The sequence below is a fragment of the Hemitrygon akajei genome, chromosome 3, assembly GCF_048418815.1.
Source record: "Hemitrygon akajei chromosome 3, sHemAka1.3, whole genome shotgun sequence".
Lineage (NCBI taxonomy): Eukaryota > Metazoa > Chordata > Chondrichthyes > Myliobatiformes > Dasyatidae > Hemitrygon > Hemitrygon akajei.
In genome coordinates this window covers 179,596,132-179,623,210 of record NC_133126.1, presented here as the reverse complement: position 1 = coordinate 179,623,210, position 27,079 = coordinate 179,596,132, and the positions used below count along the sequence as shown (strand labels likewise).

The 27,079-nt window shown below is 42.3% G+C and overlaps 1 protein-coding gene across 11 annotated transcripts in view; it reads left to right on the top strand.

Annotated features, from left to right (window-relative positions):
- The window catches only part of LOC140725685 (transcription factor Dp-2-like), a 256,670-nt gene that overhangs the window by 141,084 nt on the left and 88,507 nt on the right, over nt 1-27,079 (top strand). For 9 of the 11 annotated variants that reach the window (XM_073041493.1, XM_073041494.1, XM_073041499.1 and 6 more), the window contains one exon: nt 15,695-15,798. The exons of 1 other annotated variant lie outside the window; for it this stretch is intronic. In XM_073041493.1, coding sequence (XP_072897594.1) covers nt 15,695-15,798 — 104 coding nt within the window. The remainder of the gene's footprint in view (nt 1-15,694; nt 15,799-27,079) is intronic. One more of the 11 variants, XM_073041500.1, reaches the window with a different exon arrangement.

Genomic DNA, 27,079 nt, shown 5'->3' with positions numbered 1-27,079 from the left:
GAGATAAACACCAACAGTTTCTGCAAAAGTGGACTGATAGAGTTATTCAGACTTGCAGAATTATTCCCAGTTGTTAGTAAAACATTCTGCTCTATGTAGAGAGCTCTGTCTGGAAATGATTGAAGACCCTGTGTTTTGATCGAGTGATCTTCATCTGCTCTTCATATTTTCATTTGGGTTCCTGTATAAAGTTCAGCTGGAACCGTTATTCTCTAAACTGCAGATTTTAATAGGCTGGAGAGAGGCATGGAGGGAATATTTATCTCCACGAGACAAAAATAAAATTGTGCAGATGGTGGGAATGTGGAATTATTTATCATTCTTCATTGGAACAAAGCCTGGTTTGGTCACTGTCAGGAGAGTGTAGTCCCAGGCCGGCATTTTCGATGTTTCATCGACACTGTGGGGAGGTGATGCCGAGCAGGACCCTTCTGACACAGTGATCCACAACACCTGCCACACAGCTTTTTCATTCAGCTGCCCAGGTAAAACGTATCATGGACAGAATTGGGATGGATTCCTCCAGCAAGGTTTTGCCAGTGTTGTCACAGCAGTTTGAATTTGTCCCACAGGCCTACACCAATTAGGATAGTTGCTCTACATTCTTTCCCCACACCCTCTGACTTGCTTTAGAAAAATCCACAAAACTTAACTGCTAGCCTGTTTTACAAGGAAGGAGGAAGAAAAACAAAGCTCAAATCTTTTAAAGACTGTCTGTAGCCAAGCAAGAGAGCGAGGGACAACAATTCCCTGCCACTTTACGGGTACTACTCAACCTGTTGTGTTCCTCCGGTAGGTCATCTGATGCTCCAGATCGCATGAACTCTGCTCTCTTGAGAGCAACTGAGCTAGAGTGTGAGGGGGGAAAAAGAATCTAGAAAACTGTGAATCTTAAATGCAGAAAATTCTGTGGAAGAATCTTCGGCCCGAAACCTTAACTTTGCTCTTATTCCCACAGAAGCGACCTGACCTGCTGAGCATTTCAAGCGTTTTCTGTTCCTAATTTACCTAGAGTGTGCTTTGGGACTGTGGTTGAAAGCAATCAGATACACTCTTTGACACTGAGGCATGGTCCTCATCCAAACTAATTTTAGTACCCCAGTTACATCAGAAAGACAGTACCACTATCTGCCAGGAGCTTTATTTTTTTTAAATACATTTTGGTATGTCTATTTAAGCACAATTTGTGTTTTGCAGTATGCTGTGAAATGGTTTGGAAGGAGGCCCTTTTTGGCCCAAAATAGATTTTGAAATGTGGTGCGACAGCAAGCTATTTCAACTGATTTCAGCTAATTCAAAAGCCAGTTCAACTGTGAATTTGTCTTGAGATTTTTGGCGGTTTGCTTTTATTACAGCATGGACTAGATGGGCCAAAGGTCCTGTTTGTGTGTTGTAATAGTCTGACTCTGGAGCAGATGTGAAAGCTCTTGGACTGACAGATAGAGTTGGACGTTTCCAAGGACTGGCTGCTCTTTGTTGAAAAATCTGAACAGGTTTCATGAACCCAGCAGCCCCTGCCCTCCAGACAAAAACGACCTTTTCAGTGGCTGCAAGTGACCATGTTGGAAACTAATTATTTTCACGAAAATGAATGTGAAACAAGAACGCCCTACATTAGTGGCGGTAGGAGGTCACCGAGATATTGTACACAAACTCCAAAGGACCCTTCGGTTGACAACGAAAGCCACTCCATCTACAGGATCTTTGTTGTTTACATGCTGATGGATAATGGAGAAGGAATTTCTGCAATCTTGTGGAATTTCATTTGCATCTAATTCGAGATGCAAGTTGCTTTGAATGTTTTTGGAGAAATGTCATTCTCAGTACGTACTTTAGTGGGAATTGTTAGCAAGCTAAACGAGGCTTCATTAGAATGATGAAAAAAATTCTTGTATATTTAATTGACAAGGTCGATGAGATGTAGCCATGTGTTTATCCCTTTTATGTAATAGAAGGAACACTAGGCCATTGAGCCTCATGACCCCTGCTTAGGAATTCATTAAGATCACAGCTGACTCTTTTCCGTCATTATCATTTCCTTCATCTAAACCCATGTGTCTTCTTTGCCTTGGCATCTAAAAATTAAATTGAGATATCTTTTCCTTTGATGAACATGTCCTTAAATTGTAGGTTAGTGGATTAAACTCCTTGTCTACTGGGTCACTAGATAATGTAAACATTTTAGATGCTTCTCAGTGCTGGTTTTGAGGATCAGTTTGCATGCCTCGTCCGCAAGTAGTTGGAAAGTCTCTGTGTTTTATTGGGAAAGCATTGTGAGGCTTCTCATTAGTCTTCAGAAACATTTGGTACACACAACCTTCAGAATAAAGGAATATCTATACTTACTTGCCCATCCATTGAGATGTTCCCCCAACCAATGATCTCACTTTTAAGGACTCTTTACATTGTTATTTTATGATCTCGTTATTTATTGCCATATATTTATGCTTGCATTTGCACAGTTTGTTGTCTTCTGCACTCTGGTTGTTCTTTCATTGATCCCGTGATAGTTACTATTCTCACAATGCTGGTGGAACACAGCAGGCCAGGCAGCATCTATAGAGAGAAGCACTGTGGACATTTCGGGCCGAGACCCTTCGACAGTGCTTCTCCCTATGGATGCTGCCTGGTCTGCTGTGTTCGACCAGCATTTTGTGTGTGTTGCTTGAATTTCCAGCATCTGCAGATTTCCTTGTTTTTGATAGTTACTATTCTACAGCATTGCTGAGTATGCCCAGGAAAAACCATGGATGTCATGGTTGTAAATGGTGTCATACAGCGGTACTAGAAAGTTTGTGAACCCTGTAGGATTATTTCTGCTTTAATATTACATAAAATGTGTTCAGATCTTCACCTAAGTCCTAAAATTAGATAAAGAGAACCCAATTAAATAAATAACACAAAAATATTATACTTGTTCATTCATTTATAGAGAAAAATGATCCAATATATTACATGTATTTGTTGGAAAAAGTACGTGAACCTCTGGGGTAATACTTATTTCAAAAGCTATTTGGAGTCAGGTGTTACAATCAATGAGGTGAGATTGGAGGTGTAGGTTGTAGAGGTGCCCTGCCCTGTTTTTAAAAAAAATGCACACAAATGTCAGGTTACTGACAGAGCCTGCTCTTCTCAAGAAAGATCTGTTTATATGCACCATGCCTCGATCAAAACATTTTTTCAGATGACCTTAGATGACCTTAGAGAATTGTAGAGATGCTTGAAGATGGAAAAGGCTACCAAAGCATTTCTAAAGACCTGGGTGTTCATCAGTCCACAGTAAGAGAAATTGTCTACAAGTGGAAGAAACTCAGTACTGTTGCTACTCTCCCGAGTGGGTATCCTGCAAAGATCACACCAAGAGCACAACGTGCAATGCTGAAGCAGGTGGAAAAGAACCCAAGGGTAAAAGCAAAAGATCTACAAAAATCTCTAGAACTTGCTAATGTCTCTGTTCATGTATCCACTATAAGAAAAGCATTGAACATGGAAGGACACCACAGAGGAAACCACTGTTCTCCAAAAAAGAAATTGCTGCACATCTCAAGTTTCAAAAGACCACCTGGATGTTCTACAATGCTGCTGGGACAATGTTATGTAGACAAAAGTTGAACTTTTTGGAAGAAATGCTTGGAGAAAAAAGGGCCCTGTACACCAACATCAAAGCATCATCCCAATTGTGAAGCATAGTGGAAGGAGCATCGTGGTTTTGGGCTGCTTTGCTGCCTCACGGCCTGGACAGTGAATTCAAAATTGCATCAAGACATTTTACAGGAGAATGTCAGGGTAGCAGTCCGTCACCTGAAGCTTAATAAGATAATGGATAATGCAACAAGACAATGATCCAAAAGACAAGAGTAATTCAACAACAGAATGGTTTTAAAAAGAAGAAAATTTGTGTTTTGGAATGGCCGAGTCAAAGTCCTGACCTTAATCCTTATAGAAATGTTGCGGAAGGACTGGGAGCAAGCAGTTTATGCACCAACATCCCAGAATTGAAGCAGTTTTGTAAGGAGAAATGGCTTAAAAATCCTCCAAGCCAATGTGCAGGACTGATCAAGAGTTACTGGAGCTGTTCGGCTGTAGTTATTGCTGTACAAGGGGGTCAGACCCAGTTATTGAAAACAAAGGTTTGCATACTTTATCCAACAAATACATGTAATATCAGATCATTTTTCTCAATAAATAAATGAACAAGTATAAATAGTTTCTCTTTATATAGTTTTTAGGACTTGCATGAAGATCTGATCATATTTTAGTTCATATTTATGCAGAAATAGAGAAAATTCTTCAGCGTCCACTAACTTTCTAGTACCACTGTATATGCATTTTGACAATAAAATTTAGTTTGATTTTGATTTTGAAATGATTGTGAGCAGAGGGCTGTGTGTGTTTGTGTTCCTGCTGTAATACTTGACCATACATCTAGTAGTATGCATGAAGGTGGACATTTTAATGGATTTCCATTCACAGATCTTTAGGATGAGGCTGGTCAGTGTTGTGAGTATGAAGAATACTCACAGCATGGTTTACATTTCTTATGTCTAGAATCATGTTTGCTTCTTCATAGATGGACAAGACCTGTAATTCTGCCTGGCAGGCTCGATATCAGAACTAGTGAAAAGGTCCGGTTGGCATTACATTTTACTTGCCTTCGGGAGTGTCTGCCTTTTTTTTTACCTTTTTGGCATTCAAACCATGCTGACTCATCCTGGGATTCAGTTCTATGGACTCTGGGCACCTCACCCTCACGACAAAACACAAGAGATTCTGCCGATGCTGCAAATCTGGAGTAACACACACAAAATGCTGGAGGAACTCGAACAGGTCAAGCAGCATCTGTGGAAAGGAATGGAGTCAATGTTTTCAGTGCCCGAAACGTCAACTCTGTTCCTTTCCACAGTTGCTGCCTGACCAGCTGAGATCCTCCAGCATGTTTGGTGTGTCACTAACGATGCTGTACACACCTGTTCAAGGCATTCAGTCCTTGTATTTACGCATGCAAGAGTATGGTAGCCAGTCATAGTCCTGTTCTGACCAGAACTTGAGCTTCAAGTGCATGAGGGAGATCAATGGGTATGGGGAAGTTGGGAATTTTCTACGGAAGTGAACAGGAACAAATAAACTTCCATGTGAGTGTTTTAAGTTGGTAGACTGATCTGTATTCAAAGATTCAGTTGCCAGCTTGCACACACAAAATGCTGCAGGATCTAAGCAGGCCAGGCAGCATCTATGGAAAAGAGTAAACAGCCCACGTTGGCCCATAAAGTCGACTGTACTCTTTTCCATAGATGCTGCCTGGCCTGCTGAGTTCCTCCAGCATTTTATGCGAGGTTGATTCCCAGGATTGCGGGACTGCCATATGTTGAAAGATTGGAGCGACTGGGCTTGTATACACTGGAGTTTAGAAGGATGAGAGGGGATCTGATTGAAACATATAAGATTATTAAGGGATTGGACACACTAGAGGCAGGACACATGTTCCAGATGTTGGTGGAGTCCAGAACCAGAGGCCACAGTTTAAGAATAAGGGGTAGGCCATTTAGAACAGAGTTGAGGAAAAACTTTTTCACCCAGAGAGTGGTGGATCTGTGGAATGCTCTGCCTCAGAAGGCAGTGGAGGCCAAATCCCTGGATGCTTTCAAGAAAGAGTTAGATACAACTCTTAAAGATAGCGGAGTCAAGGGATATGGGGAGAAGGCAGGAACGGGGTACTGATTGTGGATGATCAGCCATGATCACATTGAATGGTGGTGCTGGCTCGAAGGGCCGAATGGCCTACTCCTGCACCTATTGTCTATTGTCTATAACTGAATCTTTGAACACGGATCAGTCTGCCAACTTAAAACATTCACATGGAAGTTTATTTGTTCCTGTTCACTTCCCTAGAAAATTCCCAACTTCCCCATACCCATTGATCTCCCTCATGCACTTGAAGCTCAAGTTCCGGTCAGAACAGGGACTGACTGCAGTGACCAGGTGTGTACAGCATCATTAGAGTGACACACCAAACATGCTGGAGGATCTCAGCTGGTCAGGCAGCAACTGTGGAAAGGAACAGAGTTGACATTTCAGGCACTGAAAACATTGGCTCCATTCCTTTCCACAGATGCTGCTTGACCTGTTCGAGTTCCTCCAGCATTTTGTGTGTGTTACTCCAGATTTGCAGCATCGGCAGAATCTCTTGTGTTTTGTCGTGAGGGTGAGGTGCCCAGAGTCCATAGAACTGAATCCCAGGATGAGTCAGCATGGTTTGAATGTCAAAAAGGTAAAAAAAAAAGGCAGACATTCCATAAGGCAAGTAAAATGTAATGCCAACCGGACCTTTTTAAAATATCCATTCAAAATCCAGTCCCAGACCAGCTGTCTGCTGTGGCAGGCCTTAGAGGTTACCAAACTAAGTAAGAGAGCATTGCTGTCCCTTTTCGATTGAGTTTAATGCACTTCATAGTAGAACTCGGGGACATTGCCTCAAGATTCAGGGGAGAAGATTTAGGACGGAGATGAGGAGAAACTGTTTTTTCCAGAGAGTGGTGAATCTGGAATTCTCTGCCCACGGAAGCAGTTGAGGCTTCTTCACTAAATATTTTTTTTACATAGTAGGGGAATTGAGGTTTATGGGGAAAAGGCAGGTAGACAGATGGAGCTGAGTTTACGGACAGATCAGCCATGATCTTATTGAATGGCGGGGCAGGCTCGATGGGCCGGATGGCCTACTCCTGCTCCTATTTCTTATGTTCATATGTATTTTGAACAGAATAGGACTGAAATGTTGATGCTCACCCCGACAGCTCCCAGTGCACCTGAACCCACAGTCACCATTGCTGACATAAAATGAGTCGTCCAGATGGTAAACCCTCAGAGAGCATGGAGCCCAGATGGTGTCTCTGGCCGTGTCCTTAGCTCAGCTGACCGCGGTACTGCAGACACTTCTAAGCTCTGACGACTTCAATCAGTGCCTCCCACCTGCTTTAAGAAGACCACTATCATAGAAAAACTAGATAAAATGGCTGAACACCACCACCCAGTGGCTCTGACATCTACCTTAATGAAAAGAAGTTGGTCATGCACACAATATCACCAGCCTTCCAGGCAACTTCAAGCTACCGTCAAGACAGACCTATGGGAGACACCAGATCCCAGGACCTACACCGACCTCTGGAACGTCTGGACAGTAAAGTTTACTGACTGCAGCTCTGCCTTCAATAGTATAACCAAAGCAAACTCGTCACCAAATTCCGGACCCTGGCAGTCAACAGGTCCCTCTGCAACCGGATCCTCGACTTCTGACCAACAGAGCGCGGTCAGCAAGGATAGGCAGCAACGCATCCGCCATGATTATTCGCAACACTGGCGCTCCACAAGGTTGTGTTCTCAGACCCCTACTCTACTCCCCGTACACGCAGGACAGTGAGACCACTGCAGTGGGCTGTATTTCAGATAATGATGCGCCTGTACATTAGCTGTTGGGATTAATGCTGAAAGACAGCTGGATCACTTCACCGTTTGCTGCTGTTATACTTTAATCATCATTGAATAAAATATTCTGACCGTTCTTTCTTGAGCACAAAGTGGATGACTTTGCATTCAATTGCAGAACTTATGAGTTTGCTGCTTCTGTACTGTCTGTGTTTGGCGGGGGCGCCTAAGACATCTGCACAGCGCTGTAGTAATTTTATGTATTACACTGTACTGCTGCCGCAAAAAGACAGCAAATTTAATGAGATGCGTGATAGACCTGATTCTGATGTGGGTCTCTGTCGTGGACTGAGAGTGGGAATGGGAAGAACATTCCGAAATGATCGATGAACCAATTGCTTGGAATCAAATGACTTTGCCTGGTGTTTCAGGGCCGGATGTGTCTGCACCTGTGCCACCCTCTGCACTGGCACTCATCCTCTGCCACCTGTCCCCACACCCCTCCCGTGGCGCTCCGCCCACCCTCGCCATTCCCTACATCCTGTGCTTCCACCAGATTTACACACTCGCCCTCCGCCCCACATTGACAAATACAGTTTTCCCCTCTATATTTACCAGAGCTTTGATGGTGCCGAGGAAAACAAAATCTCCATGCGGATTTTATTTTTGAACTTCCAGTATTTTTTTTATTGCATGTCTTTTGTCCAACATCCTTTGCTGTCACTGGGTTTACAGACTTGCTCTCTGCTTCATGTTGACAAGTACAGTACTGTGCAAATGTCTTAAGCACCCTATCTATCTGTCTTTGCACAGAACTGTAGTTCTGTCTGAAGTAACTCATCAGAAAATGTGAGGCTCCCTTCCTGTATACAAGATGCAGGTTAGGAGGGTGACGACGGAATGCTCTCTGCTTGCCTGACTGCATGCCACTCTGACAATAGTTAACAAGCTCAGCTCCACGCAGGGCACGGCAGCCTACTTCGGACCTCAGCTTCGTAATTAAACTCTGGTGGCTCTGTGGCTGCGGTGAGAACGATCTGCAAAAAGTGTGGTGAATGACAGGCTACAAGAACAGCAGGCGACGCCAAACCACCTCCCCGATCCATGAGCCTCTGCCATCATGACATATGAGGAAGTGGGCACTAATTCCTGCAAGTCATGCCCCATCTTGTGGAAGTTGCTGTCGCCTGCTTCATCGTCATCGTCACTGGGCCCAAAGCCTGGAATTCCCTTTCCAGCGGCATTGTGGGTGCTCCTGCATCAAGTGGGCTGTGGTGGTTCAAGGGGCAGGTCACCACTGCCCCCTTAAGGGCTGGTAGGGTTGGCAGTAGTGCCGAGGTACACACAGATCCTGACAAATAAGCACAGGAAGAGATTACTGTGAAACAGCTTGCACTGATCTTCAGAAGGAAATCATTTCCTCCATTGCCATTTTCTCTCCTATCTCCTGCGCCAGTTATTAATCCACATCGCAGGGTTTACATACTGTTCCGATTTTACAAGCCTCATGCATGGGAAGCATTATTAGATGCCTTCGGGATGTTTGTATAGGCTAATCATCTGCTTAAAAATGCCACTAGATTAGTGTTAGGAATTCATACTTGCTTTCCTTGATCATCTCATCCTTAGTCACCTCCTGTGATGATAAATACCAGTAACTTCCCCACGTAATGTGTAGTTACCAGTTAACTCACCAGCCATTTGACCCCATTTACTGAAGTAATTTCATTCCTCATTCCTTGAAATTTGCTATTCTCGAATATAAACCATGTTATGTCACTGTTCTATATTGACTGATTTTTACTAATTCCAACCAATTTACTAAATTTAGTTTGGCTTGTTACTCATTATTAAGTCCTGCTCTCCTGTTGGATCGTAAGTGTCTGACTCAATCAAGCGCCTTGCTTGAACACTTTCTGGAAAGAATTGCCTTTGTAAATTGTGCGTAGCTGTTCTTCCACATTTTGTGAAAAATAAATCTTTTACAGAAGGCGCATTGTTTTTGCAGTGTTGTTTCCTCAGACGTGTGCATGTTCACATCCTCTCACTGCAGCATTTGTTGGGTAGATTGTGTTGGATTATGTCATTGTCCCCCATGCACCAACACACAGTTTCATAATCTTTACAGCTGTGACTCTCTCTACCACCTCAGGGCTGTGAAGTGGAGCAGGCCTCAAACACCAACAAGGCCTTGAGCAACACAACCTAAGGCCCTGTCCACAAAATCTGACAGCTGGTACAGTAAAATCAATGAAACTAACATCCTAGGAAAGATTGGCACGAATCCAATACTTTCTGGAAACCGTTATCCAAAGGAAACTTCGCTATTTTGGACACATCTCAAGAACTGATGACACACTGGAACGCACTGTGCTTGAAGGCAGAGTAGAAGGAAGCCACTCCCGAGGCAGACAGAGGACAACCTGGATCGACAACATCAAGAAGTGGACCAGCCTCACCGCCAGAAGTGCAAGAGGTTTGACTGCTGACATCGCAGTGGAAGAAAGTGGTCGCCGAGTCTCTGGCAGAGTATGGCACATGATGATGAACATATTTAAAATATTAAGTCAGAAAGGCCCTTTTTTAAAAAAAAACAATTAACTGATTAATCAAACTAAAATCAACTAAAAACTGAAATACAAAGTCAATCCACTTACATTGCTGTATTTTTTTTAATGGAAGGTCAACTGAGTGAGACCACATTGGATGTGACTGTTGAGGTATACCCACCTCCTCAGCATAGCCCGTTATGGAGCTCCCTCAGATTCCGTGCTGAGCCCAGGGACGGGGCAAGAGATCAGAAGCACCTCCTGTGCTGCATTGTGGACAGCATGGAGGCCCAGAAGGTCCTGTCAGCCACGAGCTGGTTCTCTCTGTTGATGACTCTTGTTCAAGGCCTGTCCTTTGTTTTCCTTTAGCCTTACAAAAATGTTTACAAGATATTTTTGCTCAGATTGTTCACGCCTTTGCAGTTACACCTTGATTTATTATTCATGGAGCTTCTTGAATTTTCCTGTCCTTTCCAAGAACTCTGTAACCTTAGGATAGTTAGGTTCCTGTCATACTTCACTTGTCAGCTTTCCAGAATGGGTCAAAGTCATCAAAGTATTTATTAGCGAAGTATGCATACCTGGAGACTCATCTTCTCGCAGGCAGCCACAAAACAAAGAAATTCAATAGAATCCATTGAAACCTCCACACAGCAAGACCATCAAGCACCCAATGTACAAAAATCACAAATCGTGTAAACAATAACAAACAGTAAACTAATAACACGTAGAACATGAACCACAGAGTCCTTGAAAGCGTGTCCACAGCCGCGGAGCCAGTTCAGTGCTCAGGTGAGCACTGATGACTGCAGGCCACAGCTGCAGAGTCAGTTCAGCACTCCAAAGGGAAATTACAGGATGGCAAATCTGCTTTTGAGATTGATAAGTCAGTTAATAAGATTTTATGATCGTCATTGTGCCTTAGTTCCATATCTGACAAATTCCCATTGAACTGAAGTTGTGCTTTTAGCTTGCTTTTGTGTTGCTTCTTATCCCATGAATATTATTACCATTTGCTCTGAGTTCTTGACTTGCCCTTTGGTTCTTCATTGGAGAAGATGAGCAAAGCTCATTGTTTAGAATTGAAAAGTTCTGTTTACTGAGAGAGAGGTTGGGGAGCAGGCTGTCCAATGTCCCCCTCAATAGTGTGATTGTACAAGATGTTGGTGAGGCTACATTTGGTCATCCTGTTATAGGAAATATGCTATTAAGCTGGAAAAGATTTACGAGGATGTAGCCAAGACTGAATTATAGAAACAGGTTGAGCTTTACTCATTGGAGCCTAGGAGAATGAGGAGTGTATAGATAAGGTGAATGTGCAGTCTTCTTCCCAGGGTTAGGCAATCAATAACTCGAGGGCATAGGTTTAAAGTGAGTGGGGAAGATTTAATAGGAACCTGCCTTTTCACCCAGAAAGTGGTCTTTATATGGAATGAGTTGCCAGAGGAAGTGGTTGAGGCAGATACACTAACAACTTGTAGGAAAAAAAAATTGGATAGCTATTCCTGAGCTGTATGACTTTAAGGAAGAGTCTGTAGCCTTGTAGGAATGAAAACCACATTATAGTCCAACCTGCATTATGATTCAGCCATTTGAATTGGATGGAAGTAAACAAAATGAAATTAAATGAAGTCACAAAATTGTTGCAAATAAAATTCATAGCTATAATGCCCATTAACTGCATTTATCAATGTCATCGGATTAAATCTTTAACATTAAAATTTCCATCTAAAAGTTAATAGTGTCTGTAATGTTCTCATCAGCTAGATTGCTTTGTGTTATTGCCCGTTACAACATCTCCCATCTGGATCCTCACAGTGTGAATCAAACTTCCTTTGACAACTTGGTAAAAATTACCTTCTGGATGTGGCTTCTTTGGCGAGGCCTGTATTCACTTGTTCTTGGGGAAGAGGGAAGCAAGCTGCCTTCTTAACCATCACAGCTGCTGAAGCTGGAGGGAGTGGTGAAGGAGGGAGAAAGAGATGATGGGAATGGTTGCCGAGGTAAGAAAGAGATGGAGGTAGCTAGGAGAAGATTGGACAGAGAAATGGAGTTGGGGGTTGGCAGTATATACAGGATTGAGTCTCTGTTTTTCAAGCAGTGTACAACGAATATATTCTCTAATCATTCCTAGACTTCCTTGCCATTGGACCAAGCTATCACCCTGTCATATCCATGGGGCGGGTGGTGTGCAATAGCTTCCCTCATTTAAAAAGAACTGCACTTTCTTCTTTATGAGCTGGTGGGAGTGATGAAAATTGCCTTGACTTTCCCCAGAAATCTCAAGGTGATGACTTTTTGTTTGCAGAGCTGCCTTGTATTTATGCGCAAGTTGGTGTGTCTGGGCAAACAATTAAATTTCACCAGCCTCGGTTGCAAAACAAAACTTGTATTGAATTGACTTTATTTCTTACATCCTTCAGATACATGAGGAGTAGAAATCTTTATGTTACATCTCCGTCTAAATGTGTAATGTGCAAAGTATAGTAATCTGTAATAAATAGTATGTGCAGTAAGATGTACAACTGGACAGTCAATATAGTTTAGAAATACAATTGTATCAGTTTGAATTAATCAGTCTGATGGCCTGGTGGAAGAAGCTGTCCTGGAGCCTGTTGGTACTGAGGACTGGGAGAAATTCAGAGACCAGCAGAGGAGGACAAAGGGCTTAATTAGGAAAGGGAAAAAAGATTATGAGAGAAAGCTGGCAGGGAACATAAAAACTGACTGTAAAAGCTTTTATAGACACGTGAAAAGCAAAAGATTGGTCAAGACAAATGTAGGTCCTTTACAGTCAGAAACAGGTGAATTGATCATAGGGAACAAAGACATGGCAGACCAATTGAATAACTACTTTGGTTCTGTCTTCACTAAGGAGGACATAAATAATCTTCCGGAAATAGTAAGGGACCGAGGGTCTAGTGAGATGGAGGAACTGAGGGAAATACATGCCAGTAGGGAAGTGGTGTTAGGTAAATTGAAGGGATTAAAGGCAGATAAATCCCCAGGGCCAGATGGTCTGCATCCCAGAGTGCTTAAGGAAGTAGCCCAAGAAATAGTGGATGCATTAGTGATAATTTTTCAAAACTCCTTAGATTCTGGATTGGTTCCTGAGGATTGGAGGGTGGCTAATGTAACCCCACTTTTTAAAAAAGGAGGGAGAGAGAAACCGGGGAATTATAGACCGGTTAGTCTGACATCGGTGGTGGGGAAAATGCTAGAGTCGGTTATCAAAGATGTGATAACAGCACATTTGGAAAGAGGTGAAATCATCGGACAAAGTCAGCATGGATTTGTGAAAGGAAAATCATGTCTGAGGAATCTTATAGAATTTTTTGAAGATGTAACTAGTAGAGTGGATAGGGGAGAGCCAGTGGATGTTGTATACTTAGATTTTCAAAAGGCTTTTGACAAGGTGCCACACGGGAGATTAGTGTGCAAACTTAAAGCACATGGTATTGAGGGTATGGTGTTGATGTGGATAGAGAATTGGTTGGCAGACAGGAAGCAAAGAGTGGGAGTAAACGGGACCTTTTCAGAATGGCAGGCAGTGACTAGTGGGGTACCGCAAGGCTCAGTGCTGGGACCCCAGTTGTTTACAATATATATTAATGATTTAGACGAGGGAATTAAATGCAGCATCTCCAAATTTGCGGATGACACGAAGCTGGGCGGCGGTGTTAGCTGTGAGGAGGATGCTAAGAGGATGCAGGGTGACTTGGATAGGTTAGGTGAGTGGGCAAATTCATGGCAGATGCAATTTAATGTGGATAAATGTGAGGTTGTCCACTTTGGTTGCAAGAACAGGAAAACAGATTATTATCTGAACGGTGGCTGATTAGGAAAAGGGGAGATGCAACGAGACCTGGGTGTCATTGTACACCAGTCATTGAAGGTGGGCATGCAGGTACAGCATGCGGTGAAAAAGGCAAATGGTATGTTGGCATTCATAGCAAAAGGATTTGAGTACAGGAGTAGGGAGGTTCTACTGCAGTTGTAGAAGGCCTTGGTGAGACCGCACCTAGAATATTGTGTGCAGTTTTGGTCCCCTAATCTGAAGAAAGACATTCTTGCCATAGAGGGAGTACAGAGAAGGTTCACCAGATTGATTCCTGGGATGGCAGGACTTTCATATGAAGAAAGACTGGATCGACTAGGCTTATACTCACTGAAATTTAGAAAATAGATAGATACTTTATTCATCCCCATGGGGAAATTCAACATTTTTCCCAATGTCCCATACACTTATTGTAGCAAAACTAATTACATACAATACTTAACTCAGTAAAAATATGATATGCATCTAAAATCACCCTCTCAAAAAGCATTAATAATAGCTTTTAAAAAGTTCTTAAGTAGTTTACTTAAATACATTGAGTCCTAACCCCGGCACTTTAACATATCTTACTCCTGGCGGTTGAATTGTAAAGCCGAATGGCATTGGGGAGTATTGATCTCTTCATCCTGTCTGAGGAGCATTGCATCGATAGCAACCTGTCGCTGAAACTGCTTCTCTGTCTCTGGATGGTGCTATGTAGAGGATGTTCAGGGTTTTCCATGATTGACCGTAGCCTACTCAGCGCCCTTCGCTCTGCTACCGATGTTATACTCTCCAGTACTTTGCCCACGATTGAGGGGGGATCTTATTGAAACGTATAAAATTCTAAAAGGATTGGACAGGCTAGATGCAGGAAGATTGTTTCCGATGTTGGGGAAGTCCAGAACGAGGGGTCACAGTTTAAGGATAAAGGGGAAGCCTTTTAGGACCGAGATGAGGAAAAACTTCTTCACACAGAGAGTGGTGAATCTGTGGAATTCTCTGCCACAGGAAACAGTTGAGGCCGGTTGTTTGGTTATATTTAAGAGGAAGTTAGAAATGGCCCTTGTGGCTAAAGGGATCGGGGGTATGGAGAGAAAGCAGGTACAGGGTTCTGAGTTGGATGATCAGCCATGATCATACTGAATGGCGGTGCAGGCTCGAAGGGCCAAAAGGCCTACTCCTGCACCTATTTTCTATGTTTCTATGTTACTGGCTTTTGTACTGTGGTACTGTTTGCTAGATGCTAACAGCTGGAACAGATTGTGGTTGGGGTGACTTGAGTCCCCAGTGATCCTTTGGGCCCTTTTTGCACACCTGTAGCTGTAAGTGTCCTGAAGAGTGGGAAGTTCATTCTACAAAGTTCATTCAGTATTTATTATCTATCCATAAATACGAGTCAACCACATTATTGGGTTAAGAGTTTCAGATAAGTCAAATCAGTAAGGATGATAGATTTCCATTAGTGAGTCAGAAATCACAGATGGACCAAGCCAATAAAATTTCCTTACAATTAAACTACGGATTCAATATAAAAACCACTCTGATTCACCAATATGTCTTTAGATAGTTTATTGACAGCATTATTGAGACCAACCTTTCATTCCAGATTTATTTAATTACTTGATCATAAATAACTCACATATTAGAAGAGAAGAATTTGAAATAATTTTATATCATTCACCTCACGCAGATCTAGTGAGGCTCTTGATATCCTCCACATTCAAAGCTCTGCTACCCGGTAATGTCCAGGTGTCTTCTCGGGTCTGCAAACAATTGCAGATGGGCGCAGATGAGATGTGACACCTCAGAGAGGTTGATATGTGTGCTTTCCCAGTGAGGAGTGTTTTGTTTGTACAGATCTTCGTGGTTTATTTAGTAGTTTAATTGTTGGTTTGGTTGTTTCCAGATAGTATATCCATGGTCGCAGCATCTGTTTCCAACATCGTCTCTCAGACCAAGATCTTGCCCAAAACCTTAGGCCTAGCAAACGTGAATGTTGCACCCCAAATGGTGAGTACTGAACAGCTTTCGGTGGATTTGTGACTCTTTCAGTCATCTACTTGCGAGGTGTAAGTGTAATAAAATATGCTGATGTGTTCTTCAACTGCATTGTCAGGAAAGAATGTATTCCACTGTGGTGCAAAATGCTGCATATTTTCTGCCTTTCTTTTCAAGCGGTAGTATAAGAGGAAACTAGATTATTTGACTCCCCAGACAGAGAGACTTTGCTAAGTATTTTTACCATCTGTGAGACCCATGAAAAATACCATATGACACAGAAAAGAGAGGAGCTGAAACTTGGGGAAACATAGATGAACACAAGATGCTAGAGGAACTCGCAGATAAGGCAGCATCTACGGAGAGAAATAAAGAGCCGACATTTAGGGCCTAGACCTTTCTCATCAGGCCTGTTGATGAGAAAAAAAAACTTCTATTACAAAATAGATAACCTGATAACATGTTCAAGAATTATACACATATAGATTCTGACAAGTGCAAGTGATGATCAGCCTGTCAGTAGTAAAGCAAATTTTGCAGGTTAAGTTAACGCAAAATTCTGTTTTCGCTTAGAGTCAGATTCAGTCACTATTGTGCCCTCTGCTTCACAAAGGCACATGATCTCCTGCTGAGGTTACGAGGAAATAGTTGGCTGTGATCAATCAGAAACACAGGAACGTAAGAAATATGTGAATGATGAGGCCACCTGGCCCTTTGAGCCTGTTCCACTCTTTAAGATCATCTACCCTGCCCCATTTTCCAGCGCTATCTTTAATGTTCAAAAACAGACTGATCTGTGCAGCCAAGCGGTCATCTGGAGTAAATAATTCCAAAAGTTTTCATCCTTCTGAGTGAAGACATTTCTGCTCATCTCATTCCCATATGTCCCATATGTCCCTTAGATTTAATTGTCTTTTGATTGATGTAGCTGAAGTTCATATGTTCCCCAACAGGTGGCAGCAAAACATCTCTCAGATATTTACCAACAATTTGCTTTGATGCAGATGTTGAGCAGAGTTTTGCTTTGAGCTAATGTGACACTTTCGTCACTTCATTATATTTTTGTAGAGATTGCTGGAAAGGCTTGATGATTACTTGGATTTAATAAATTTTGTTAAAAGATTGCATTTAACTTTTACCTGAAGGATAAAATTAATATTTTGCGCTTCAAACCTAAAATTAAATTCCTGTCAGCATTGGATTGAGAATTGAGCAAATACATAATGCTGAGGAGGTCCACTACTTTCTGCAAATCTTTGCGGAAGGTGCAAAGATCTGAGTGAGACTTCTGGCGCTGAGACATGCAGATGCTGATGAAGAACAAGGAAATGCCTTCTTAGGTGATACTTCCAGGATTGTAACTAAGCTATAAAGCCTTTCTTATTTCATGAAGCAATGTGTTTCATTCTGGCTCTTCTGATTTCATGCTATCTCACTTGCTTAAATTATTTTCTTGGGCTACAGAGGCTATCAAAATAGCAGCCAAGGTAGACTTGTATTATTGGAAGCTGGTTACTAAGAAAAGGGCAACTTTTTAATAGAAAATGATTTGATATATCACTTATTCTGCTTAATACTGGGTTTCTATCAGAAAGTGCTGCTGTTCTTCTCTGATCTGTTTAAAATGATCACGTTTTAACACTGAGGACTTGTAGTAACACTAATATGACTTCATAATACTGTAGAATGCTTTAGCAGATGTTAAATATACTCTATAAATACCCTTTGCATTGTGCAACACATTTTTTTCCCTTTTGGCATTAAGTATCCTCAAAACTAACTTGTGGGAAAACGAATATGCCCTACCTTAATTGGAATCACAATAATTGAATTAAGTTCTTGAGTCTATAATCAGAGTTGACAGAATAACACTGTAAACTCAAAGATTCAAAAGTAGAGTTCAAGGTTTGAAAAGCAGAGTTTTGCGGCATTTTCCTCTTGAGTTGGACAATCAAAGTCAGGGCTGTGTAAAAAGTGCTACCCTTTAATCAGGAAGGTGATTGAGATTTTAAAGGCAGAGTTTTGTGGCAGTTTCTCTGAGTTGAGGAGTGACCGATCAGATCAGCAAGAGGGATTTAGTAGAAAGGGCCAATAAAAATAGCTCAAGTGTAAGCAAGGTGGCCACTCTTGTGAGTGTGCCAGTCTTCAGAGTGGCTTTGGCGAGGTAAAGTATCTTGTAAGTTACTCTCTGCTCTTATTTGTTCATTCCTCATCTGTTAGGGTATTGTAGCTTGGTGCAAATGGTTCCAGGGGCAGTGTGTTGTACCGTGTATGGGGTATGGGAAGCCTGGGAGACCTCCAGTGTCTCAGATAAACACATCTGCGCCAGGTGCACCGAGTTGCAGCTCCTGAGGTAATGTATTAAAATCTGCATCTTGAGCTTCGACTGGAATAGGAGAATGAGGTGGTGATAGACAGGAGCAACCGGGAGGTTGTCACCCCTAGATTACGGAAAACAGATAACTAGGTGACTGTCAGAAGAAGGAGAGGAAATTCACAGCCAGTGCAAAGTTCCCCTTATACAACTTTAAATATGATTGAGGGGGGAACGACTGACCGGAGGGAGCCACAGTGACCGGGTCTCTGGCACTGAGTCTGGTGCCGTGGCTCAGAAGAGCAGGGAGGTGAAGAGGACTGCAGAGTTGATGGGAGATTCCTTCGTCAGAGGAACAGAGACGAGGTTTTATGGGTGCGATAGAGACACCCAGGTGGTATATTGCCTCCCTGGTGCCTGGATCTGGGATGTCTCAGACTGCTCTCTGGCTTCTGCAAGGGCAAGGATGACCAGCTAGAACTCTTGGTATGTAATGGCACCAATGACATGGCGAGACAAGGTCAGGAGGTGCTGAAGAGAGATCTTAGGTACAGTAGGCAGTTGAGAAGCAGGACCTCCGGAGTAGTAATCTTTTGACTGATGCCTGTGCCAGTGAGGGTAAGAAAATAGGATGGTTTGGTAGGTGAAGGTGTGGCTTAAGGAACTGGTGCAGAGGGCAGGGGTTCAAATTTATGGATCATTGGGATCTCTTCTGGGGAAGGTACGACCTGTACAAAGGGGATGGGTTACACCTGTAACTGAGGGGGTCCAATATCCTTGCGGGCAGGTTGGCTAGAGTTTAAACTAATTTGGCAGGGTGATGGGAATCAGAATTGATAGTGCTGAAGATGAAGTAGTTGGATTACAAACAGAGTGCGAATCCTAGCAATTTGCAGTCAACAGGATGAGTTGCAATTTAAAAGGCAGACAGAATCGAAAAGGATGAATACAGGACTGACGTTATATTTAGATATGCACAGAATAAGGTAGATGAATTTGTAGCTCAGTTACAGACGGGCATGAACAATGTGTGTAGGCATCACTGAATCATCGCTGAAAGAAGATTATAACTGGGACCTTAATGTCTAAGGAAACACATTATATCAAAAGGACAGGCAGGAAGGCTGAGGGGGTGACATGGCTCTGTCGGTGAAAAAATGAAATCAAATAATTAGGAAGAGGTGACGTAGGAAGTTGTTGAATCATTGTGATAAGGAACTGCAAGGGTGAAAAGACACTGATGGGTTTTATATTCAGAGCCCCAAACAGCAGTAAGGACGTGGTCTACAAATTATAACAGGAGATAGAAAATGCATGCAAAAAGGAGAATGTTACAGTAGTCATGGGGGATTTCAATATGCAGGTAGATTGGGAAAATCAGGTTGGTTGCTGGATTCCAAGACGGGATTTCTAGAATGCCTAAGAGTTGGCTTTTTTAGAGCAGCTTATGGTTGAGCCCATGATGGGGTTCTGCTATTCTGAACTGGGTGTTATGCTATGAACCGGAGCTGTTTAGAGAGCTTAAGGTAAAAGAACCCTTAGGGATAAGTGATCATAATATGATCAAATTCACCCTGCAATTTGGAGAAGAACCTGTTTTCATAAGGCATGCTTCCCAATCCAGGCAACATCCTTGTTTGGAAAAGAACACTGGCAGGGATGATGGTAGAACAGCAATGGCTGGAGTTTCTGGAAGCAATTCGGAAGCGCAGGATATATACATCCCAAAGGAGAAGAAGTATTCTACAGGCAAGATGACACAAGCATGGCTAACAAGAGAAGTAAAAGCCAAAGAGAGGGCATATCATAGAGCAAAAAATTTGTGGCAAGTTAGAGGCTTGGGAAGCTTTTAAAAACCGACATGAGGCAACAAAAACAGTCATTAAGAAGGTAAAGATGGAATATGAAATTAAGCTAGCCAATAATATTAAAGAGGATATCAAAAGTTTCTTCAGATACTTAAGGTGTAAAAGAGAAGCAAGAGTGGATATCGGACTGTTGGAAAACAATGCTGGAGTGTTAGTATGGGAGACAACTAAATAGCAGACGAACTGAATAGGTATTTTGCATCAGTCTTCACTGTGGAAGACACCAGCAGTGTGGTGGAAGTCCCAGGTGTCAGGGAGCATGGAGTATGTGAAGTTACCATAACTAGAGAGAAGATTTTGGGAAACTGAAGGTAGGTAAGTTACAAGAACCAGTTGGCGCACACCTCAGGGTTCTGGCAGAGGTGGCTAAAGAGATTGTGGAAGTATTAGTGATGATCTTTCAAGAATCACTGGTATGGTTCTGGAAGAATGGAACATTGCAAATGTCACTCAGCTCTTCGAGAAGGGAAAGAAGCAGAAGAAAGGATATTATAGGCCAGTTAGTCTGACCTCAGTGGTTGGGAAGATGTTGGAATCGATTGCTAAGGATGTGGTTTCAGTGTACTTGGAGACACATGATAAAATAAGCTGTAGTCAGCATGGTTTCCTCAAGGGAAAATCTTGCCTGAAAAATCTGTTGGAGTTCTTGAAAATCAATTGATGTTGTGTCCTTGGATTTTCAGAAGGCCTTTGACAAGGTGCCACACATGAGGTTACTTAACAAGCTATGAGCCCATAGTATTAAGGAAATGTTATAGCATGGATAAAGCAGTGGCTTATTGGCAGGAGGCAAAGAGTGGGAATAAAGGGAGTCTTTTCTGGTTGGCTGCCGGTGACTAGTGGTCTTCCACCGGGGTTTGTATTGGGACTTAATCTTTTTACGTTATATGCCAGTGATTTGGATGATAGAATTGATGGCTTTGTTGCAAAGTTTGCAGACGATATGAAGATAGGCAGAGAGGCAGGTAGTTTTGAGGAGGTAGTGAAGGTTACAGAAGGACTTACACAGATTAGGAGAATGGGCAAAGTGGCAGATGGAATACAATATTGTGAAGTGTATAGTTATGCACTTGGGTCGAAGAAATGAAAGGGTTGTCTGTTTTCTAAATGGAGAGAAAATACAAAAATTGGAGGTGCAGAAGGACTTGGGAGTCCTTGTGCAAGATTCCCTAAAGGTTAATTTGTAGATTGAGTCTATGGTAAGGAAGGCAAATGCAATGTTAACATTCATTTCAAGAGGATTAGAATATAAAAGTAGGGATATAATGTTGAGACTTTATAAAGCACTGATGAGGCCTCTCTTAGAGAATTGTCAGCCGTTTTGGGCCTCTTTGAAAAGATATGCTGAAACTGGAAAAGGTTCAAAGGAGGATCACAAAAATATTTCCAGGATTATCAGATGAAGAGCAATTCATAGCCTGGGCCTGTACTCACTGGAATTCAGAAGAGTGAAAGTGACCTAATTGAAACCTGTCAAATGATGAAAGGCCTTGATAGAGTGGATGTGGAGAGGATGTTTCCTATAGTGGGAGAGTGTAAGATTAGAGGACACAGCCTTGGAATGGAGGGGAGTCCTTTTAGAACGAAGATGGAGAGGAATGTGGTGAACATGTGGAGTTCATTGCCACAGGCAGCTGTGGAGACCAAGTCTTTATGTATATTTAAGGCAGAGGTTGATAGATTCTTGATTGGTCAGGGCATGAAACGATACGAGGAGAAGGCAGGAGATTGAGGCTGAGAGGAAAATTGGATCAGCCATAATGAAATAGTGAAGGAGATTCAATGGGCCAAATGGCCTAATTCTGCTCCTATATTGTGTGGTCTTATAGCCTAAACTCTGTTTGGAACTCCTTTTGGTATATGCTGCTTTGGGAACAGACTGAGGAGCTCCATTGGTCTGAACGGCTTGATATACCATTCACTTGGATAACCTTGCAAACAATTTGTGGCGATTAATCTTTTATATTGACATTAAAGGAAAATTAATTGAATTTTTTTCCAGTAGATATGAAGAGAGATGGTTAGTCTTGAAACTCTTAGTTCCTCCTGGTAGCAAAGCTATGCTTGAATAGAAACGTAATTTTCGCAAGCTGTGCTTTAATTTTTCAAGTTTGCACAACAAAGAACTGGAGCACACTTCTGTACATAAATAAGCAGCAACAGTTGATCTCAGCACAAAAGTTAAAAGCTCCTCGATATGGTGAGCTTAGTTTTGCCTGAAGTGATGCTGCTCATTAAGTTTTTTAAGGGTTAATCTGTGAGCCAGTGAAAATGCCATCATGTTATTGCAGTATGGTGATAAAATTTTATGATAGAAAATGCCATGACGCAATTGAAGAAAACTGTATATTTAAACAAGATTTGTTTCTCAATGCAGCATTTAAATTGACTGGGAAAGGGGTAGAAACTAAGCAAATTCAGGTTCATTTGAGAGGTGGACAGGAGAATGGTCTATGAAAATGGAAAGTAATGGATGAAGGAATTCAGGTGTTTCCCCTATTGATTTTGTTGTTATCTGCATATGAGTTATATTGTGATTTGCAATGTGATGCCAAAATGGGTATGATTTCATCACTCTGTCCTCTGAATAATTTTTTCAAGTAGAATTTTTTTTTAAAAAAGCAGGGACTGGTAATTTAACAATTTAAAAAATGGAAAATACTGTCAATACTTAGTAGGTAAGGCCACTGATGCACCATCAATAACTCACGCCGAGACTTAGGTAGTGAGATATCGGCTTTTATTGGCTGGAAGAAAGAACAAGCAGCAATTGACCACCATACTACATCCTGGAGACTGAGGCCGGGGCGGAGTCCCCAATTGCCTTTATACCGGGGTCCATGGGAGGAGCCACAGGAGCAGTCAGCAGGGGGGGCGTGTCCAGACAGGTATATGTAGTTCACCACAGCCACTTCTATGGGAAGACAAACAGGTAGCATTTCATGTAGAAGGAGGTAAAAGTGTTAACTCTGTTTCTCTTCTCACAAACGCAGCCAAATCTGCTGAGTATTTGCAGCCTTTTCTGTTTTTTATTACTTTTTCCAAGAATCTGTTTTAATTGATTCCTCAGTAAAATAAAGGTAATTGGGAGATTGCTGATTCAAGTGAAGATACCTCTTAAACATACCCAATGACTCGGCCTTCACAGGCCTTGGAGCCACCTAGCTGTAAAACGTTTGTGAACTGTGCCAGAAATGAGGATGAGCAGAACCTTGGCAACGAATTTCACAGATTCACCACCCTTGAGTTGAAGAAATTCCTCTTCAAATTTCAAATTAAATTTATTATCAAAGTAATAATTGATTCTTCAATACAACCCTGATATTCATTTTCTTGAGATCATACTCAATAAATCCATAATGGAAACAATGGCAGACTGCACCAGCTCAGGTGTTCTATCAGTGTAAACATACCACAAACTGCAAATACAAAAAGAAGAAGCAAGTAAATCAACAATAAATATTGAGGATATGAGATGAAGAGTACTTGAAAATCAGCCCATAGGTTGTGGGAGCATTTCAATCTTGGGGTGAGTGAAGTTATCCCCCCTGGTTCAGTGGAATTGATAACACCAAGGAATTTGAAGTTGCTGACCCTCTCCGTGATTAAAGTTGATTCCCGTTATAAGGACTGGCTGATGGACTACCAGTTTTCTCCTCCTGAAGTCAATAATCAGATATTTGGTCTTGTTGACATTGAGCAAGAGTATCTCACTGAGCAACTCTTCAGCTCAGTTTTAAAGAGACGTACCTTTTTATTCTCAGTGTGTGCCCTCAGATACTCCACTCAGCCATTAATGGAAGCATCTTCTCCACATTCACTCTAACCAAGCCTTTTAGTATCCGGTAAGTTTCAGTGAGACACCACTCCCATTGAAATTGAGGATGTGGTTTGTTGTGTGTCTCCAATCACTTCTGCATGTGTCTTTCTGTTGGAGACCCCACTGGACAATCAATCACTTACAATGCTCACAGCAGTGACGGGCCTGTAGACCCTTTGCAGCAGAGAAATTTCTTTTGTGTGGTAGTTGAGCACAATTGTTTTTTTACTGTTTTCCTGCAAGGCCACTCATCTGAACTCAGACTGTCAGCTTTTCTTTGCTGCTTTTTTTTCTCCGGAAGAGTTGATCTCAGATGCTGGTGCTGATGGGTACTGAATTGTTCTGCTGTTTTGTTCAAGTGAAATCATTTGATTTCAGGTTTCAATGTTATTTACAGGCTGTGATGCGGTCAATCAATATACTCTCCACACACCTATACAAGTTTTAGATGTCATGTCGAATCTTCCCAATCTCCTGAAGAAGTAGAGGTGTGGTGAGCTTCCTTCATCATTGGACTTGGGTACTGGGCCCAGGACAAGCCCAGGGGTTGAGTGAAAAACCACCCATACAGATCACTTTGTTACATCAGCGCATTGAGGTGTTACAAGGGGAAAGCAATAATAGAATACAGAATGAAGTGTTAGAGATACAGAGAAAGTGCAGTGCAGATGGACAATGAGGTGCAAGGTTCCAGATAAATTTTATTATCAAAGTACTTGTACAACTCTGAGATTCATTATCTTGTTGGCAGAAACAACAAACCTTTAGAATAGTAACTATAACAGAATTAAAGAAGACAGAATTAACAGAAGACAGCAAAAGGAATAAACAAACATAATAAATAAACAAGCAGTAAATATTGAGAACATGAGATGAAGAGTCATTTTGGTTGTGCGAACATTTCAATGTTGGGACAAATGAAGTTGTCCCCTTTTGTTCAGGCGCCTGATTATTGAGGGGTAGTAACTGTTCCTGAACCTGGTGGTGCGAGTCCTGAGGCTCTTGTACCTTCTACCTGATGGCAGCAGCGAGAAGAGAGCATGTTCTGGATAGCAGGAGGTCCCTGATGATGGATGCTGCTTTCCTGCGACAGCGTTTCATGGAGATGTGCTCAATGGTTGGGAGGGCTTTACCTGTGATAGATAACAAGGTAGATTGAGAGGTCAGGAGTCCATTCTATCATAAAAGAATTATGTGTTCAGTAGTTTACTACAGCAAGATGAAACTGTCCTTGAGCCTGATGATACATGCTTTCAGGCTTTTGCCCAGGGGAGATGGGGTTAGAGGGGTAAGAACAGGAAGCGTCCAGTATGGGAGGGCTCTTTGATTATGTTGGCTTTTACCAAAGGCAGCGAGAAATGTGGACGGCATCCATGGAGGGGAAGCTGTTTCTCGTGACGTGCTACCTTCTGTCGTCTCTTGCGGCAAATTGTACAATAAAATCGGGAATCTCACATTCACTGTGGTTCGTTTAATGGCTCACTGCAGTCACTAATTTAGATCTTGAATGCAAAGCAGTGCAGTCATGCCCAGCACTGAGATTCTGTGCTGATTTTTTTTTTACATTTGCAGCAGTAATTCCAGTGCAGTCCTCCCCCAGATTGCATAATGTTCATTATCAGAACTGAATACATGTTGAAAGTAAAAGGCGTTTCCAAATCTGAACCTTTGTGGTATTCTTGGTGCATCTTTTAAAGGCTTGCTCCCGGTGCCACATGTAATGACATCTTGCTGGATAGGGTTGTTGAAGTGGACCTTTTGGCTCCATCTTCTGCTCCTTCTCTTGATCAGCACAGCGCCATTTTAGGTAGGGAACTGATTCTGCAACTTGGACTCTGAGGCATAATGCAGCTGCAGACATGAGGATCATTCCAGTTTGCTGTGCATTGTTAACGTTGAAAGCTGCCGGGACCAGGAACAGATAACTCATACGAGTATACTGCTTTTGTTACTGAGTGCTGTCTGCAAGACCGGAGAAATTATAAACTTATTTCTTTTGGACTCAACTGGATTTTGGATCCTCTATTTGTATATTGACAACTTTGTTTGTGGCTTTGTTATTGATCTCCACATTGCAACTTAAGTGTGGAGACATGTTTATTACTGACCAGCATCTGTGGATGTTTGTGGGCTAAAGTGGTGCAGATGGTCGGTGTTTTGTGGGCTTTGAACCAAAGTTAAAAAGATAAACTAAGACATAGACTGATAGAGCACTGATACAGGCCCTCGGATCCAAGAGTCCATGCCACGCACAATACCCATCCAGCTAGTCCCAATTTCAAACAACACACACAAAATGCTGGTGGAACACAGCAGGCCAGGCAGCATCTATAAGGAGAAGCACTATCGACGTTTCGGGCGGAGACCCTTTGTCAGGACTAATTGAAAGGAAAGGTAGTAAGAGATTTGAAAGTAGTGGGGGGAGGGGGAAATGCGAAATGATAGAAGACCGGAGGGGGTGGGATGAAGCTAAGAGCTAGAAAGGTGTTTGGCGAAAGTGATACCGAGCTGGAGAAGGGAAAGGATCATGGGACGGGAGGCCTTGGGAGAAAGAAAGGGGTAGGGGGGGAAGCACCAGAGGGAGATGGAGAACAGGCAAACAACTAAATATGTCAGGGATGGGGTAAGAAGGGGAGGAGGGGCATTAACAGAAGTTAGAGAAGTCAATGTTCATGCCATCAGGTTGGAGGCTACCCAGCCGGTATATAAGGTGTTGTTCCTCCAACCTGAGTTTGGATTCATTTTGATAGTAGAGGAGGCCATGGATAGACATATCAGAATGGGAATGGGACGTGGAATTAAAATGTGTGGCCACTGGGAGATCCTGCTTTCTCTGGCGGGCCGAGCGTAGGTATTCAGCAAAACAGTCTCCCAATTCCATGCATTTGGCCCAGATTCCTTTAAGCTCTGTCCCACCATGTACTTATCCAAGTCCTTCTTAATTGATACTATTGTACATACTTCAACCATGTCTTTTGGCAGATTTTTCCATAAACTCACCACCCTCTGGAAAAAGTTGCCCCTCAAATCTTTCTGGTCTCACCCTACTTTTAGACTCCCCTACCCTGGAGGAAAGACTTGGCATCAATCTTATCTATGCTTCACAGTTTTAAACTTTGCTGTAAGTTCACCCCTCATTCTTCTACATACATTCCAAGGAGTAAAGATCTAGCCTGGCCAACCTCTCCCTGTAACTCAGGCCTCCTAGTCTAGGCAACATGCTCTTAAATCTTTTCTGCACACTTTCCAATTTAACCACGTCTTACCTATAAAAGGGTGACCAAAACCATA